General features: G+C 47.6%; 1 protein-coding gene across 1 annotated transcript in view; it reads right to left on the minus strand.

Annotated features, from left to right (window-relative positions):
• Positions 1-9,612: 9,612 nt before the first annotated feature.
• CAPN11 (calpain 11) overlaps positions 9,613-15,768 on the minus strand; it is a 24,221-nt gene continuing 18,065 nt past the window's right edge. Inside the window, exons 13-23 of the mRNA XM_023213068.1 lie at positions 13,538-13,549; positions 13,010-13,221; positions 12,673-12,712; positions 12,510-12,575; positions 12,368-12,425; positions 12,175-12,239; positions 11,851-11,919; positions 10,980-11,058; positions 10,768-10,884; positions 10,248-10,306; positions 9,613-10,106 (exon numbers count right to left, since the gene is read on the minus strand). Coding sequence (XP_023068836.1) covers positions 10,080-10,106; positions 10,248-10,306; positions 10,768-10,884; positions 10,980-11,058; positions 11,851-11,919; positions 12,175-12,239; positions 12,368-12,425; positions 12,510-12,575; positions 12,673-12,712; positions 13,010-13,221; positions 13,538-13,549 — 804 coding nt within the window. The 3' untranslated portion in view covers positions 9,613-10,079. The remainder of the gene's footprint in view (positions 10,107-10,247; positions 10,307-10,767; positions 10,885-10,979; positions 11,059-11,850; positions 11,920-12,174; positions 12,240-12,367; positions 12,426-12,509; positions 12,576-12,672; positions 12,713-13,009; positions 13,222-13,537; positions 13,550-15,768) is intronic.

The raw sequence follows: 15,768 nt of genomic DNA on the forward strand, positions 1-15,768 counted from the left end.
AGCCTGTTTGTTTGTTTTGAGACAGAGTTTCGCTCTTGTTGCCCAGGTTGGAGTGCAACGGCGCCATCTCAGCTCACTGCAACCTCCGCCTCCCAGGTTCAAGCGATTCTCCTGCCTCAGCCTCCTGAGCAGTTGGGATTACAGGCATGCCACCACATCTGGCTAATTTTGCATTTTTAGTAGAGACAGGGTTTCTTCATGTTGGTCAGTCTGGTCTCGAACTCCCAACCTCAAATGATCCATCCACCTCAGCCTCCCAAAGTGTTGGGATTACAGGCATGAACCACTGCGCCCGTCCTGTTTGTTTGTTTTGAGATGGAGTCTCACTCTGTAGCCCAGGCTGGAGTGCAGTGATACAGACTCCACCTCCCAGGTGCAAATGTTTCTCGTGCCTCAGTCTTCTGAGTAACTGGGATTACGGGCATGCACCACCATGCCCAGCTAATTTTTGTAATTTTAATAGAGATGGGCTTTCACCCTGTTGGCCAGGCTGGTCTCAAACTCCTGACCTCAGGTGATCCGCCAGCCTCTGCCTCCCAAAGTGCTGGCATTACAGGTGTGAGTCACTGCTCCCGGCCTGGAGAAAGAGTTTGTAACACAATCATTTCAGAGGGCAATTTGGCAATATCTGATAAACCTGGAATTGCATGTTTATTATTTCCCTGGAACCCAGCAATTCTAAACTGTAGGGGTGGCTCCAGAGAAACTCCCATAGATGTGATGCGGAGACATGTACAAGGATGTCCAGGCTGGGAGTGATGGCTCTCGTCAGCACTCTGGGAGGCCAAGGCAGGAGGGTCATTTGAGGTCAGGAATTTGTGACTAGCCTGGCCAACATAGTGAAACCCTGTCTCTACTAAAAATACTAAAATTAGCCGGATGTGGTGGTAGGCACCCGTAATTCCAGCTACTCGGGAGGCTGAGACAAGGGAATTGCTTGAACCTGGGAGGCAGAGGTTGCAGTGAGCTGAGGTCATGCCACTGCACTCCAGCCTGGGCAACAGAGTGAGACTCTGTCTCAAAAAACAAACAAACAAAAAAAGAAGTTATCCATTCATGTTCTTTATAATAACAAAAAAAGTAGAAACAACTTAAATGTCCATGAATAGGAGAACAGAAAAGTAAATTTAGATTTATTCATAAAACAGAATACTATACAGCAGATAAAATGAAAGTACTATCTCATGTATCAAAGGGGATAAGTATCAAAAACATGATACATGATGTGAGTAAAATGAAACCAAATGGCAAAAGGATATGGGCCAAATTACATCATATTTGTAAGAATTTATGATACATGAGCAATAATATCTATTTTTGTGGGTGCATATCCATTTAGTAAAAGTAGAAACATAGTCAGGTGTAGTAGCTCACGCCTGTAATCCCAGCATTTTGGGAGGCTGAGGATCACTTGAGCCCAGAAAGTTGAGGCTGCAGTGAGCCACAGTCAAGCCATTGCACTTCAGTCTGGGTGACAGAGCGAGACCCTGTCTCTCACACACATTAAAAAAAAAAAAAAAAAATTACAGCGTAACGGGAAAGACAACTTCAGGAGAGTGGCTCCTTCTCAGGGAGAAGGGGCAGAGATGGCGATGTTCCACAGGGAGAGGAGGGGACTATAGCTGTTTCAGTAATGTGTTATTCCTTTAAAAAATAAAGAAAGTGACCGGGCGTGGTAGCTTGTGCCTGTAATCTCAGCACTTTGAGGAGGCAGAGGTGGGCCGATCACTGGAGGTCGAGGGTTGGAGACCAGCCTGGCCAACATGGCGAAACCCTGTCTCTACTAAAATTACAAAAATTAGCTGGGCTTGGTGGTGCACACCTGTAATCCCAGCTACTTGGGAGGCTGAGGCAGGAGAATCGCTTGAACCCGGGAGACGAAGGCTGCAGTGAGCCGAGATCCCGCCACTACCCTCCAGTCTAAAAAAAAGAATTTTATAGGGAAAAGCAAAAATGGGCCAGGCACAGTGGCTCACGCCTGTAATACCAGCATTTTGGGAGGCCAGGGCGGGCGGATCACCTGAGGTCAGGACTTCAAGACCAGGCTGACAAAGGTGGTGAAATCCCGTCTCTAGTAAAAATATAAAAATCAGCCAGGCACTGGTGATGGTGGTGGTGAGCACCTGTAATCCCAGCTACTTGGGAGGCTGAGGTAGGAGAATCACTGGAACTTGGGAGGCGGAGGTTGCAGTGAGCCGAGATCACACCATTGCACTCCAGCCTGGTCAACAGGAGCAAAACTTTGTCTCAAAAAAAAAGAAAGAAAAGAAAAAGAAAAAGAAAAAAATGTCCAGTACAAAAATGGGCAAGGACAAGAGGCTCAGGCAGGAGGATCACTTGAGCCCAGGCATTCCAGGCTGCAGTACTTGATGATCCCACCCGTAAATAGCAGCCACTCCAGCCTGGCCAACATAGTGAGAACTTAAAAAATATATATATATGTATATAAAATATATAACTATATATTCTTTGGGAACATATATATAACATATGTTATATATTATAATATATAATATGTGCATATAACATATATGTTATATATGTTACATATATTATGTGTATATATTACATATATGTTATATATGAAATATATTATGCTATATTAAAAATGTCATATATTATATACTGTACATTATATATTATAACATATAACATATGTTATACATGTTATATATAAGATATATAGTATAACATATATTTGTTATATGTTATGTTATTTATATGTTGTATATTACATATAACATATATGTTATATATAATATATATTTCATGTATAACATCTATGTTATATGTACATGTATAACTCATATAACTTATATATTATATATGTAACATATATTATATATTATATATGTAACATATATTATATATTATATATGTTCCCAAAGAATATAAAGAGATAGGTCATAGAAAATAAAATGCAAGCAAAAGCAAAAAATGAAGAGTTGTTCAATCTCATTTGCCATAAGAGAAACACAAATTACGGCTATGCTGAGATACCATTTTTCTTCTACCAGATTAGAAATATGTAAAAAGTTGCCCACACACGGTGTTTATGAGTCTGTAGGGGAAAACGGCAGTCTCTTATCTTGCTTGTGGGAGTGCAAATTAGTATTACCCTTACAGAGGGGAATTTCCTTTTTTTCAGAATATTATATACATATTCTTTAGCCCAATAATCCTACATTTAGACATTTATTGTATAAAAATATTTTACTGGGATAAAATGACATATGTATAGTGTTATTTATTGCAGCGTTATTTATAATGAAAGACGGGAAAAAACTGCCAACAAAGAACTGCTAAATAGTGACTTTAATCCAGTGCAGTACTATGCAGTTATAAAAAAAAAAGGAAGCTCTCAGCCAGGCACAGTGGCTCATGCCTGTAATCCTAGCACTTTGGGAGGCTGAGGCGGGCAGATCACTTGAGGTCAGGAGTTCAAAACCAGCCTGGCCAACATGGTGAAACCTCGTCTCAAAAAAAAAAAAAAAATTAGCTGGGCATGGTGGCAGGTGCCTGTAATCCCAGCTACTTGGGAGGCTGAGGCACAAGAATTGCTTGAATCTGGGAGGTGGAGGTTGCAGTGAACCGAGATGGTGCCATTGCACTCCAGCCTGGGCAACAAGAGCAAAACTCCGACTCAAAAAAAAAAAAAAAAAAAAAGGAAACTCTCTATATATTAATAGAAAAATATCTCCAAGATATATATTTTAAAATTGCTTTTAAAAATAAGCTAGTTATTGGGCTAGGCACAGTTGCTCATGCCTGTAATCTCAATACTTTGGGAGGCCAAGACAAGAAGATCACTTGAGCCCAGGGGTTTGAGACCAGCCTGGGCAAGAGTGAGACTGTCTCTAGAAAAAATTTAAAAAAATAGCTGGTGTGCACCCATAGTCCCAGCTACATGGGAATGAGGCAGAAAGATCACCTGAGCACAGGAGTTTGAGGCTGCAGTGAGCCATGATTGTACCACTGCACTACAGCCTGGTCGACAGAGGGAGACCCTGTGCCTAAAATAAGCAAAATACCAACCAACAAACAAAAAAAAAACCAACCACAAAAAACAAAAGACGCTAATGAGCTCATCCTGCTTTACATTTTCTTCACTCAGCATCTTCTCAGGCTCTACAGCTGTGGCTGGGTGGCATCTAGTGTGCTGCTTCTGTTGCGTGGCATTCCATGGTTTTCAAGCACATTTGGGACCCAGCTCTCTCGAGACCAGAGGCTGAAGCTGCGAAGATATTCTGACGGAGGAGAGGAGTGGGGTTGAGGCTGTTTCTCTGACGTAGCCTCATTCTTTGCAGTAAAAGTGGAGGCTGTAGTGAGAGGTCTGGGGGAAATGAGGGCAGTGGGTGTGGAGAATGGCAGTCAGTCATCAGGAGAAGAAATCTAGCTTGCCATGTGGCCTCCATCGAGGTCAACCAGCATGGATCGGCAGGATGCAGGCAGCATGGTTAGTGCCCTTTCCCAGCAAAACCCAGCCACCTGGTTTTATAAGCAGAGGACTAAAAGGGAATAGAAAATGTGGGGCTGCCTGCCTGTGGTTACAGGACCCTCAGCGACAGCAAGGACATAGTGGGAATGGCCTCCCAGGGCATTCAGGCTGAGCTGGGATGGAGTTCCAGTGAAGCTGGACGGGAATGGAGCCCGAAGGGACTAGAAGAATGGCGTACCTCATTTTCCAAATTTTAAATAATATTGTAAATAGCCATTGCTAATAATATTTAATGCAGGCAAGTGGTAAACACTTACTAATGTCAAGGACTATTGTAAATCTAATATGCATCTTGCTTATTCAACTCTATGTCATAACCCTCATGCTATTTGTTATTTAGTTCAATGGCTTGATATTTTATTGTGTGTAACATCTAATGTGTATGTATGTATGTATGTATGTATGTATTTATTTATTTATTTATTTATTTATTTATTTATGAGACAGAGTCTCCCTCTGTTGCCCAAGCTGGAATGCAGTGGTTTGATCAGAGCTCACTGCAGCCTTGAACTCCTAGGCTCAAGCGATTTTCCTGCCTCAGCCTCCCAAGTAACTAGGACTGTAAGCATGACCCACCACTCTTGGCTATAATGTATTCACAACTGAAAATTCGTTTTTTTAAATTTTTTTACTATTATAGATAATATCAAAGTTTTTTGTTTTTTTTAAAGAATGATGTGCCTAAGTGCTTCACTTTCATTATCGCATTATCACAGTTGTCCATCCAACACCCCTCTGAGATAGGAATTGTCACCTCTAATTGACAGATTCAGAAGGGCATTCTGTTAGAAAGGTAAAATCATTTGCCCAAAGACACACATCTCGTGAATCCTCACCTTGAGCCACTGTGCGAAGTGTTGGGAAAAGAAAATAACTTTTATTTGGCGAGGTGGCAGGTGCCTGTAATCCAGCTTCTTGGGAGACTGAGGCCTGAGAATAGCTTGAACCCGGGATGCGGAGGTTGCAGTGAGCTGAGATTGCGCCACTGAACTCCAGCCTGGGCGGCAGAGAAAGACTCTGTCTCAAGACAATAAAAAATAAAAATAAATAAAATAAAAATAACTTTTATCTGAGGAACGCAAGTCCTTTTAACTATCAGACCCAGAGAGACATTAATATGACACACAATTGCACCCTATACCCTGCTCTCCCCTTCAAGCTATGTATTCATCTGTTGAAACTGTTTGCTATTGCGACAAGTAGCTATAAATTATCCTAATAATGCGACACCAGACACTATAGCCAATAACTAATCAACGTTATTTTTGAAAACCAGAATTCCTGACAAACAACTTTGTACCATTCCACTCACTGTCCTCCTTTTTTACTTTTTTCTTTTCTTTTCTTTTTCTTCTTTCTTTCTTTTTTTTTTTTTTTTTTTTTTGAGACGGAGTCTCTCACTGTCGCCCTGGCTGGAATGCAATGGCGCAATCTCGGCTCACTGCAACCTCCACCTCCCGGGTTCAAGCAATTCTCCTGCCTCAGCTTCCCAAGTAGCTGGGATTACAGGTGCACACCACCACACCTGGCTAATTTTTTGTATTTTCACTAGAGACGGGGTTTCACCATGTTCAGCAGGCCCAACCTCCTGACCTCGTGGTCCACCCGCCTTGGCCTCCCAAAGAGCTGGGATCACAGGCGTGAACCACTATGCCTGGCCCTTTTTTACCTTTAAAAATGCATTTTGGGCCGGGCACAGTGGCTCATGCCTTTAATCTCAGCACTTTGGGAGGCTGGGGGGGAGGGGTGGGGCAGATCACTTGAGGTCAGTAGTTTGAGGCTAGCCTGGCCAACGTGGTGAAACCCTGTGTCTACTAAAAATACAAAAATTAGCCAGGTGTGGTGGCGGCAGGTGTCTGTAATCCCAGCTACTAGGGAGGCTGAGGCAGGAGGATCACCTGAGCCCAGGAGGCAGAGGTTACCGTAAGCCAAAACTGTGCCACTGCACTCCAGCCGGGTGACAAAGAGAGACCCTGACACACACACACACACACACACACACACACACACACACACACACCAAAACAAAACAAAACAAAAACTTTTTTGTTTTTTTGAGACAAGGCCTCACTCCGTCACCCAGGCTGGAGTGCAGAGAGTGCAGTGGCATTTCACTGCAGCCTCGACCTCCTGGACTCAAGTGATCCTCCCACTTCAGCTCCCCATGCAGCTGGGACCACAGGTGTGTGCCACCAGTCCTGGCTAATTTTTTCTTTTCTTTTTTTGAGACAGTCTCACTCTGTCATCCAAGTTGGAGTGCAGTGGCGCGATCTTGGCTCACTGCAACCTCTGCTTCCCGGGTTCAAGCGATTCTCATGCCTCAGCCTCCTGAGTAGCTCAGACTACAGGCGTGTGCCACCATGCCTAGCTATTTTTTTGTATTTTTAGTAGAGATGGGGTTTCACCATGATGGCCAGGCTGGTCTTGAATTTCTGGCCTCAAGTGATCTGCCCACCTCAGGCTTCCAAAGTGCTGGGGTTGTAAGTGTGAATCACTGTACCCAGCCTAAAAATCCACTTGTAACTGCTGCTAATCAGAATGTATATTCAGAACAATTTGAATCTATTTTCCAGGGTTACAATCCTTAAGTTTGGCCCAAACAAACTCTCTACTCATATGAAGCTTGCTTCGTTTTATGTTTACAGAGTGTTCATGAGTAACCAGCTTTGTTACAAACTGGAAGGGATAATCCTGATTTGAGAGCTTTCTGCTTCCTCTCCATCCTGGCTTGAAGTTGGCAGCATCTCACCCTAGGCCATGGAACAAGGGGTAGGGTTAGCATCTTCCTAGGGTCCCCAGAACCAACTGGGACTGCCCAGGACCTCTCAGAGTCTCAAAGGACCTGCTAGGTTTTTGTTTTTAAAAGATGGAGTCTCCCTGTATTGCCCAGGGCTGATCTCAAACTCCTCAGCCTCCCAAGTAGCTGGGATTACAGGCATGTGCCACCATGCCCATCATGGACCTGTTAGCTTGAGGCGCTCACTGACTGCTCCTGCTCTCCCTGGGGACTTTTGCTCATCACCTAGAGAAGCTCTGTGGAGAGCAGGTGGTGGGTGCCATCTCTTAGAGAGGGAGGATGACGAGTGGGAGAACAGTTTTTCAAGAGGCTCCAAAGAGAGTGTGACCTATTCTTTCAGAGTGGACTGGAGACGGAGAGGAAGCAGGGAGGGCTGGCAGGACAGGAAACGATTCCTCTGAAGGCTGTGCGGGGTGGCGATAATGGAGGGAAGGCGGCTTTATATCCAGGCAGACTAGCTTTAGTCTTTGAAGTCACAAAGAAGGCAGGGGCCGTGCAGAGAATCAGTCACCAGATTAAGGAAGCTCAGAATCCCACCTGCTCCACTAAGCACACACGGGCTGGGTTTAGAGCACGTGGCAGGAAGTTAGCGACCCCAGGAAGCTGCACAGGTACACGGAGACAGGAAGGGTTTAGCTTCATTGGGGATGACAGATCTCTAATCTAGGGGAAGTTGGGGGCACTCTCTCTACCTGAGAAGCTGAGAAGCGCATGTGCTTGGGCTGCAGTGTCCCTGCTAGAAACCAGAAGGGGATGCCGTGGAGAGCTCTCAGAGGACAGGAGGAGAAGTGCAGTTTAGAGACTGCTGTGAGTGGCCTGGGTCTTCTCACTACTGCAGGGGGCTGGGGCTGGGGTTGGGGTGTGGGCACCTGGGGCAGAGACCCCGAGGTCAAAAACAGGTGGACCCAGAAATAAGTGTTTCTTCCATGTCTCCTGCAAGGGCAGTAGCTTGACAGGCAACAAATTTCTTTCTTTTTAAAAATTTTCTTCTAAATTCTCAGCAAGGCAAGTTACTTCTATATAGAGGGGTGAGCCTAGATGGAACAATGGGGAGCACACATTTGGACAAGGGAGGGGAAGGGGTTCTTATTCCTGACGCTGTGTCGTTCCCCTATTGGCTAGGGTTAGACCGCACAGGATAAACTAATTCTGATTGACTAATTTAAAGAGAATGACGGCATGAGTACTTTGGCGGGAGTCAGGGCAGAGCAGGTAGCAGGCAATTGGAATAAGAGTGGAGTAGGTAATTGAAAAGGTTGCTTTATGAAGACGTTTAAAAGTAGAAGACAAATAATTGAACATACTGATATATTAATTCTTTGAAAAGAAATTTAGAACTTGTATCTAACAATCCCTCCCCTTGTATTTCCTTACAGGTTCCTTTTCAAAAAAATTTTTTTTTTTTTTTAACATGTCTTGGCTTAGTTGTTTTGCTTGATTTTCTAAAAGAAGAAGCTTCTCTGGATAAGGTGGAGGATAGTTAAGGGAGGTTTTAGTAACTGAACAGACAACAAATTTCTAACAATAGTAATAACGATCTGAATCTGAACACCTTTAAGGCAGGAATGAGTTCACCTATTGCCACAGTCCTCAACCCTCCCAGTCCCACACCAGGAGGGTTTGTTTGTTTGTTTGTTTGTTTGTTTGTTTGTTTAATTTGTTTCTGAGACAGAATCTTGCTCTGTTGCCTAGGCTGGAGTGAAGTGGTATGATCTTGGCTCACTGTAACCTCCACCCCCCGGGTTCAAGCAGTTCTCCTGCCTCAGCCTCCCAAGTAGCTGGGATTATAGGCGTGTGCCACTAAGCCCAGCTAATTTTTGTATTTTTAGCAGAGATGGAGTTTTGCCATGTTGGCTGGGGTGGTCTCCACCTCCTGACCTCAGGTGATCCACCTGCCTTGGCATCCCAGAGTGCTAGGATTACAGGCGTGAGCCACCGCGCCCGGCAGGTTCGTTCATTTATGTGATCTGCTGGTTGCTGCAGGTGTCAGATTTTTAACATTTGAGGCCCCTGCAGTGCCACCTTTGGGGACCCCAGTTTGAAGCAGCCGATGAGACTCCTGCCAGCACTGGCTCAGCCCCTCTAGAGGCGCTCCACCACAGGGCACACCGCACAGTTCTTCACAGGGAGAGACCTGTGTGCTTAGCATCCGGCACTGCCCATAAACACCAACTGTGGCCTCTAGTTATTGTGACAACTGCACATTTCTAAATGCTCCCTATCACCTTTGGCTGAGAGCTACCCAATCCTTTGGTCCTGGGAAAGTGACTTCCACCCTCGCCAGTCTTTTCATGGGGTAAAAACACAGAGACAGGGAAGGCAATGGCATCTGCTATTTATTAGAATAGTGTCCACAGGTGGGGAGGAAAAGAGAGAGGCTGTGCCAGGATGGGTGGTCAGCAGGGAGGTGTGAGCAGGACAGCAAGCATGGAGCGTAAGAAATGAGCTACAAGTCCCTTCCCTATTCTTGACCTCTCCAGCCAGGGGGATCCTGGGGAAGTATCACCTACTCTTTAGAAAAATATACTCTGAGAGAGAGCGATGGTGGGGGAAAGCCAGCCATCAGAAGCCTGGTTTGGGAAAAAAGAGAAAGGCTCTGAGCTCGGGGAGTGGGCACGGAGGTCCCACTGCTGCAGTAAACATGGCACCTGGGACCTGGGCACTGCCACCTGGAGCCCATTTCATCAGCAGAGACCGGAGAGCTGAGGGCTACAAGAAGCATCCCACCCTCCTGGGCTAGAACCTCGCTGCTCCTGGTAGAGATGGCCAGGCTCCTGCACACCTCTATCCCCACATGGTCATCTGCAGCCACTGTGGAGACAGGAAGCAGATCCCAGGGTGGGAAGACGTGGGGGCAGGATGCTGGCCAGAGGACAGCAGAGCTGGGCGGGGGTGGGGTTGCGAGGCAGGCAGGCGCAATCCTGCAGATTCCTTCCCACCCCCTCCAAGTACCTGTTCCAGGTTCAAGCAAATATGGCCAGTATTCTTGGGGTCCATGGTTAGAAAGAATGCTGTGTTACAGAGGAAGCGGGGGAGAGGGGCTGAGTGCTAAGTCAGTGTTCTGAAAGAACCACTCCCAACTAGGTAGGAAGGGGCAACACCAGCTGTTCCTGGCTGTTCCCCACATAAATCCCCTAGTCCAGTGGGGAATTAATGAGAGCAACTCACATAGCCTCACCAGGAGCCAGGCCCAGTTCTGAGTGCCTTCCATAGACTAACTGGTTTAACCTGCACCTCAGTGCTTTGAGGGCAGTACTATAATTATCCACATTCTAAAGAGGAGGGAATGGAGGCACAGAAAGATTGACTTGCTCAAGTCACAGCTGCCAGCAAGTGGCGGAGCTGGGCTTTGAACCCATTTCACGTGTGCCTTGTAAGGGGGAGGGGCTCTGGAGCAGCACCCATCAGGGTGTATGGGAGAGGGCCTTCAGCCCCTGGCCTAGGCTGGGGTGTGGGTAGATGCCTAACTCACTGAACATGGTCTTTAGCCTCAGGAAACAGCTGATGAAGCTGTCAAAGTCTATGATCAAGTCATCATCTGCATACCTGGCCACCAGGACCTGCATTACCTTGTTGTTCAGCTTGATGCCTGAGAGAGAGAGAAGTGGGGAGGGGAAAAGTCCAGGCCTCTGGATGCTGCCATCCTCTTCCCTGCCCCAAGGCCCACACCTGACCCTTGGCCACCTGCTTTCTCAATAGCCAAGCGCATCTCATAGGAGTTCAAGGTGCCTGAATGGTCCTGGTCACACTCTCTGAAGATGGCCTGAAGAGACAGACAGATGTGGTAGGGCCACGTGCATGGCATGGTGGTTGAAATAATGAAATACTGAGGCCGTGTGCAGTGGCTCACGCCTGTAATCCCAGCACTTTGAGAGGCCGAGGCAGGTGGATCATCTGAGGTCAGGAGGTCGAGACCAGCCTGGCCAACATGACGAAACCCCATCTCTACTAAAGATACATAAATTAGCTGGGTGTGGTGGTGCGTGCCTATAATCCCAGCTAGTCAGGAGGCAGGAGGTGGAGGTTACAGTGAGCAGAGATCGCACCACTGCACTCCTGCCTGGGCGACAGAGTGAGATTCTGTCTCAACAAAAAAAAAAAAAAAAAGAAAAGAAAAATAAATACTTTAGGACAGTTGGCTCACAGCAGTGGCCTAAGACACCATGCCCCACTCCAACCCTGGCCCACTCCTGATATTCCTATCATCTGGTGACCTAAGGGTTAATGACAAGCATGGGTTGTCGGAGGCACTGGTGCCCTGCCCGGCGCTCTCTGTGTGCATCCTTCATGACTAGTTGATAACTGAGCTATACTTGTTATAAAATATTTTGACTGGGTAATATGCCACACTCCAACAGACCCTTTTCTAGTGTGTGTGTGTGTGTGTGTGTGTGGTGTTGTGTCTGTGTGTGAGTGTGTATGTGTGTGTGTGAGTGTGGTGTGGGTGTGTGTGTGTGTGGTTAGGGCTCCGGTTCTAGCTTCCCCTCATTAGTTCCATCTCTCCTAAGACCCTCTTTTCCTTACCCCTGGAGGCTGCCCCTTTAGTGCCCTTTACCGTCCATTTCTTGAGTTTTTTCCACAGGATCTTGAACTCTAGAAGCCCCAGCTTGCCAGAGTCATCTTTCTGGAAGGTGGTCAAGGACAGCAGAGAAGGGAGTGAAGAAGGCATCCCAGGGGACAGGCAAGCAGCGGGGCTTCCCGAGGAGACACACAAGCCCTGGGGTTCCGGTACTGTAGCAGCCAGAAGGACTGGCATCTTCTGCTACCCCAGAGTCTAATCCCCATCAGGGAGGAGGGCATGGCTGGCCCAGGGTGGCCATCTCTGGGCCAGGCTTGTAGGCAGGGGACAGGGCCAAGAGAGCACTGGACAGGAGGATACATCCATGAGGTTGATCATGCAGCGGCAAGCATCCAAGCCAAAGCCCTTGGTCTTGAAGCTTTTGACTGTGAGGAAGGGAGGGGGTAGAAAGGAGAGACAGGGTAAATGAGGTATCGTGGGGGGCACTGGGAGTGATCAAGAGGGGCACAAAATATGGGGGAGGGGTCATGTGCAGCAGGAGTGGAAGACTCACATTTGATGGCCATACTGTTGAGCAGCCTCTGGAGCTCATACGCCCCTATCTCCTTGCCCTAGGAAGGGGGACAGTGAACCCCACTTGGGTCCCTCCAGCCCCTCATCCCCCTCCGTCAGCCCTCCGCCCATGGCCTGCTCACCTCTCCTGCCACTATCTTAAACAAATGTAGGAAGTCCTGGTCCATGTCATCCTCAGAGACCTTTTCCTGGGGGCAAGGAAGCGGGAAAGGGACCTGGTTAGAAAACTTCCTTCACAGGCCTGGGAGCTTCCTTCCAACCCCCAGCCCTACAGCCTCCCCTCACCTCTTGGAGTTGCTCAGCATAGATGACTTCATCCAATTCCCTGGGCAAAATCATTGAAAGCTCAAGAGTTACCAGGGGGAGGGAGATGGGGATTTCAGCAGGGTGCTCTGGGGGTCATGTCATGTCTTTGAAGCAATACAGGGCAGCTCCATGGAAATCTGGGTTCTAGTTCTAGGTCTGGTTCTGCCACTAACTGGGACTTCACCTTTTCATGCCTCAGTTTCCCTGACTGTAAAATAGGGACAAAGTGAGGGAGGACCCGACAGCAGCTCCCTGAGCTTGATATCCTGCAGCTCTTGGGTGGCAGGCCTTGGAGCAGTGAGGTGCGGTCCCTTACCATGACTCACTGTGCTTCTCGGTGAAGACCCGAAGTAGGAAGTCGGCATCTCTGTGTGGCTCAAAGGTGGAGGGAATAATTATATATTCCCCCGGAGGCAGCCGGAGTTGGCTGCTCACCTCCCGTGAGTTGGCGAAGATCTCTGAGAAGCCATGGTCCTGATACTTCACGAAGAATTCCTTCTTCAAGTGGACATCCTGGATGTTCTGAAACTATATGCACCCTGGAGGTGGGTACAGGACTGGCACGGGAGGTTAGGGAGGGAGGGCCCCCCAAGGTGAACAGCCTGGCAGGGCAGGGTTGGAGGTAGGTGCCACCACCAACTGACCTGGCCTGGACACCACCTAAGTGGCCCGCAACTCCAATAGGGTCTCTTCCTTTCCCAACCCCTACCAGTCCCCAAAGTGACCAGTCAACCAGTGACCCCCAGAGCCTCTCGCCAAATTCCACCCTTTGCCAATCCACTTGCAGCCAGGGGTGGGGTGGGTGTGTGTCCAGGAACAAGCCCCACATCTTTATCTTCTGTACCTCCTTTGGGACCTGGGAAGGGAAGGAAGAGGAGAGTCAGATCTCTAGGGTGGTGAAGGGCCTCAGGCCTTCGGAAGCCAAATGGGATGTGTATAGTGTGTGTCTGTGTCTGTGTCTGTGTGCGTGTGTTTCTGGAGGGGTATTAAGAGCACTGGGACATGGGTGGTGGAGTGGGGCACGGGCTCTGACAGTTCAAAGGTCCTGGCACTAACAATCCCTCTGCTGTAGAGGTGGGAGGATTGCTTGAGCTGGAGGTCAAGGCTGCAGTGAGTCATGATCATGTCACTGCCTCCAGCCTGGGCAATAGAGTGAGACCCTGTCTCAAAAAAAAAAAAAAAAAAAAAAAAGAAAAGAAAAGAAAAAATCCTTCAGCTTTGGGTAGTAAAGTACAGTTTATATAAGGTAGATTTTTATCATTCCGGGTTAAGGGAAGGAAACAGAATCCCAAAGATGTGAGGTGATTTGTCCAACCTCAGACGGCTGAAAAGTGAAAGAGCTGGGATAAAAATCTAGGACAGTGTTTTGCTTTTCCGTGGAACACTCATATCCTGCAGGAAGTGAATAGAAGATTGCTAAAATTGAGGATCGAGGACAAATAAGTTTGTAAAAATGTGAGTTAAACCAAGTTAAACAGGTTGCTCTATTGCAGAGGTGGCTTATCAGCACCTCAGTGCGCTTGTGTGCACTGGAGAGCTCAGGCTGGAGTAGTCTTTCCTGAGCTTTTTTAACCTTGAAGATGTCTTTGAGACAGGGTCTCACTCTGTGCCCAGGCTGAAGTGCACTGGTGCGATCATGGCTCGCCGTAGCTTTGACCTGCTGGGCTCAAATGATCCTCTCGCCTCAGCTTCTCGAGTAGCTGGGACCACAGGCGTGTGCCACCATGCCCGGCTAATTTTTTTGTTGGTGTTGAGACAGGCTCTTGCTGTGTTGCCCAGGCTGGTGTTAAATTCCTTGGGCATCCTCCGAGTGATCCTCCCACCTCGGCCTCCCAAAGTGCTGGGATAACAGGCATGAGCCACCACCCCCAGCAAAAATGTTATCCTGAGGCACCAGTCTGCTAACCAGGTGGACTAATGGCCCTAAGAGTAGGGCAAGGCTTGTGTCTGTTTTGCTCACTATTGAACCCCTGGAGACTGAACAGGGGCCTGGCATACAGTAGGTGCTCCATAAAACTTGCTTATAGAAGAGAATGCAAGTGAATGAACAACATTCTTTTGGAGATTTAGAGAATTTTGAAAAGCATGGTTTGGCTTGGGAAATGCTTCTCAGGGCTTTCTCTTGGCTCCTGGAATGAGTGCTGCTGGTGGAGCAGACAAGGGGGATGGATTGTCGGCGGGGGGCGGCGTGTGGAAAAGTCTCAGAGTGCCTGGGAATCAGGACACAGGCTTGGCCTCTGACCCTCGGATGTGTGAGCTTGGGCAAGTGACTTCATATCGCTGGTCCACAGGCTCCTTCTGCTTCCTTAAAGGTATTAGTAGTTAGTACTCCTGAGACCTTTGGAACAATGCCTGGCACAAAGGATAAAATCCATGAAGAGAAACCTGCTGGTTCTGGCTTGAAAAGCACAAAGCACCATTCAAGAGTCAGGGCTCAGCCTGGGCAACAAAGTGAGACCCTATCTTACAAAAAATTTTAAAAAAAGGACAAAAAACTAGCAGGACAATTGCCTGCAGTCCTAGCTAGTCAGGAGGCTGAGGTAGGAGGATTGCTTGAGCCTGGGAGGTCAGGGCTGCTGTGAGCTGTAATCACACCACTGCATTCCAACCTGGGCAACAGATTGAGACCCTGTCTTAAAAAAAAAAAGAAATCAGGGCTGTGAAGCCTGTTGGAGCCTGCTCCTCTCCCAGGCAGGAAGTGGCCCTGGGGAGAAAGGAGTGAGGCCAGGCGGCCGGGCGTGGTGGCTCACACCTGTAATTCCAACACTTTGGGAGGCCGAGACAGGCAGAGTACCTGAGGTCATGAGTTCCAGACCAGCCTAGCCAACATGGTGAAACCCCATCTCTACTAAAAATACAAAAATTAGCTGGGCATGGTGGTGCATGCCTGTAATCCAGCTACTGGGAAGGCTGAGGCACGAGAATCACTTGAACTGGGGAGGCGGAGTTTGCAGTGAATGGAGATTGCGCCACTGCACTCCAGCCTGGGCAACAGAGTGAGACTCTGTCAAAAAAAAAAAAGAAAGAAAGAAAGAAAGAGAGAAAGAGGGAAAGAGAGAGAGAGAGAGAGAGAGA

Source organism: Piliocolobus tephrosceles, chromosome 5, assembly GCF_002776525.5.
Source record: "Piliocolobus tephrosceles isolate RC106 chromosome 5, ASM277652v3, whole genome shotgun sequence".
Taxonomy (NCBI): domain Eukaryota; kingdom Metazoa; phylum Chordata; class Mammalia; order Primates; family Cercopithecidae; genus Piliocolobus; species Piliocolobus tephrosceles.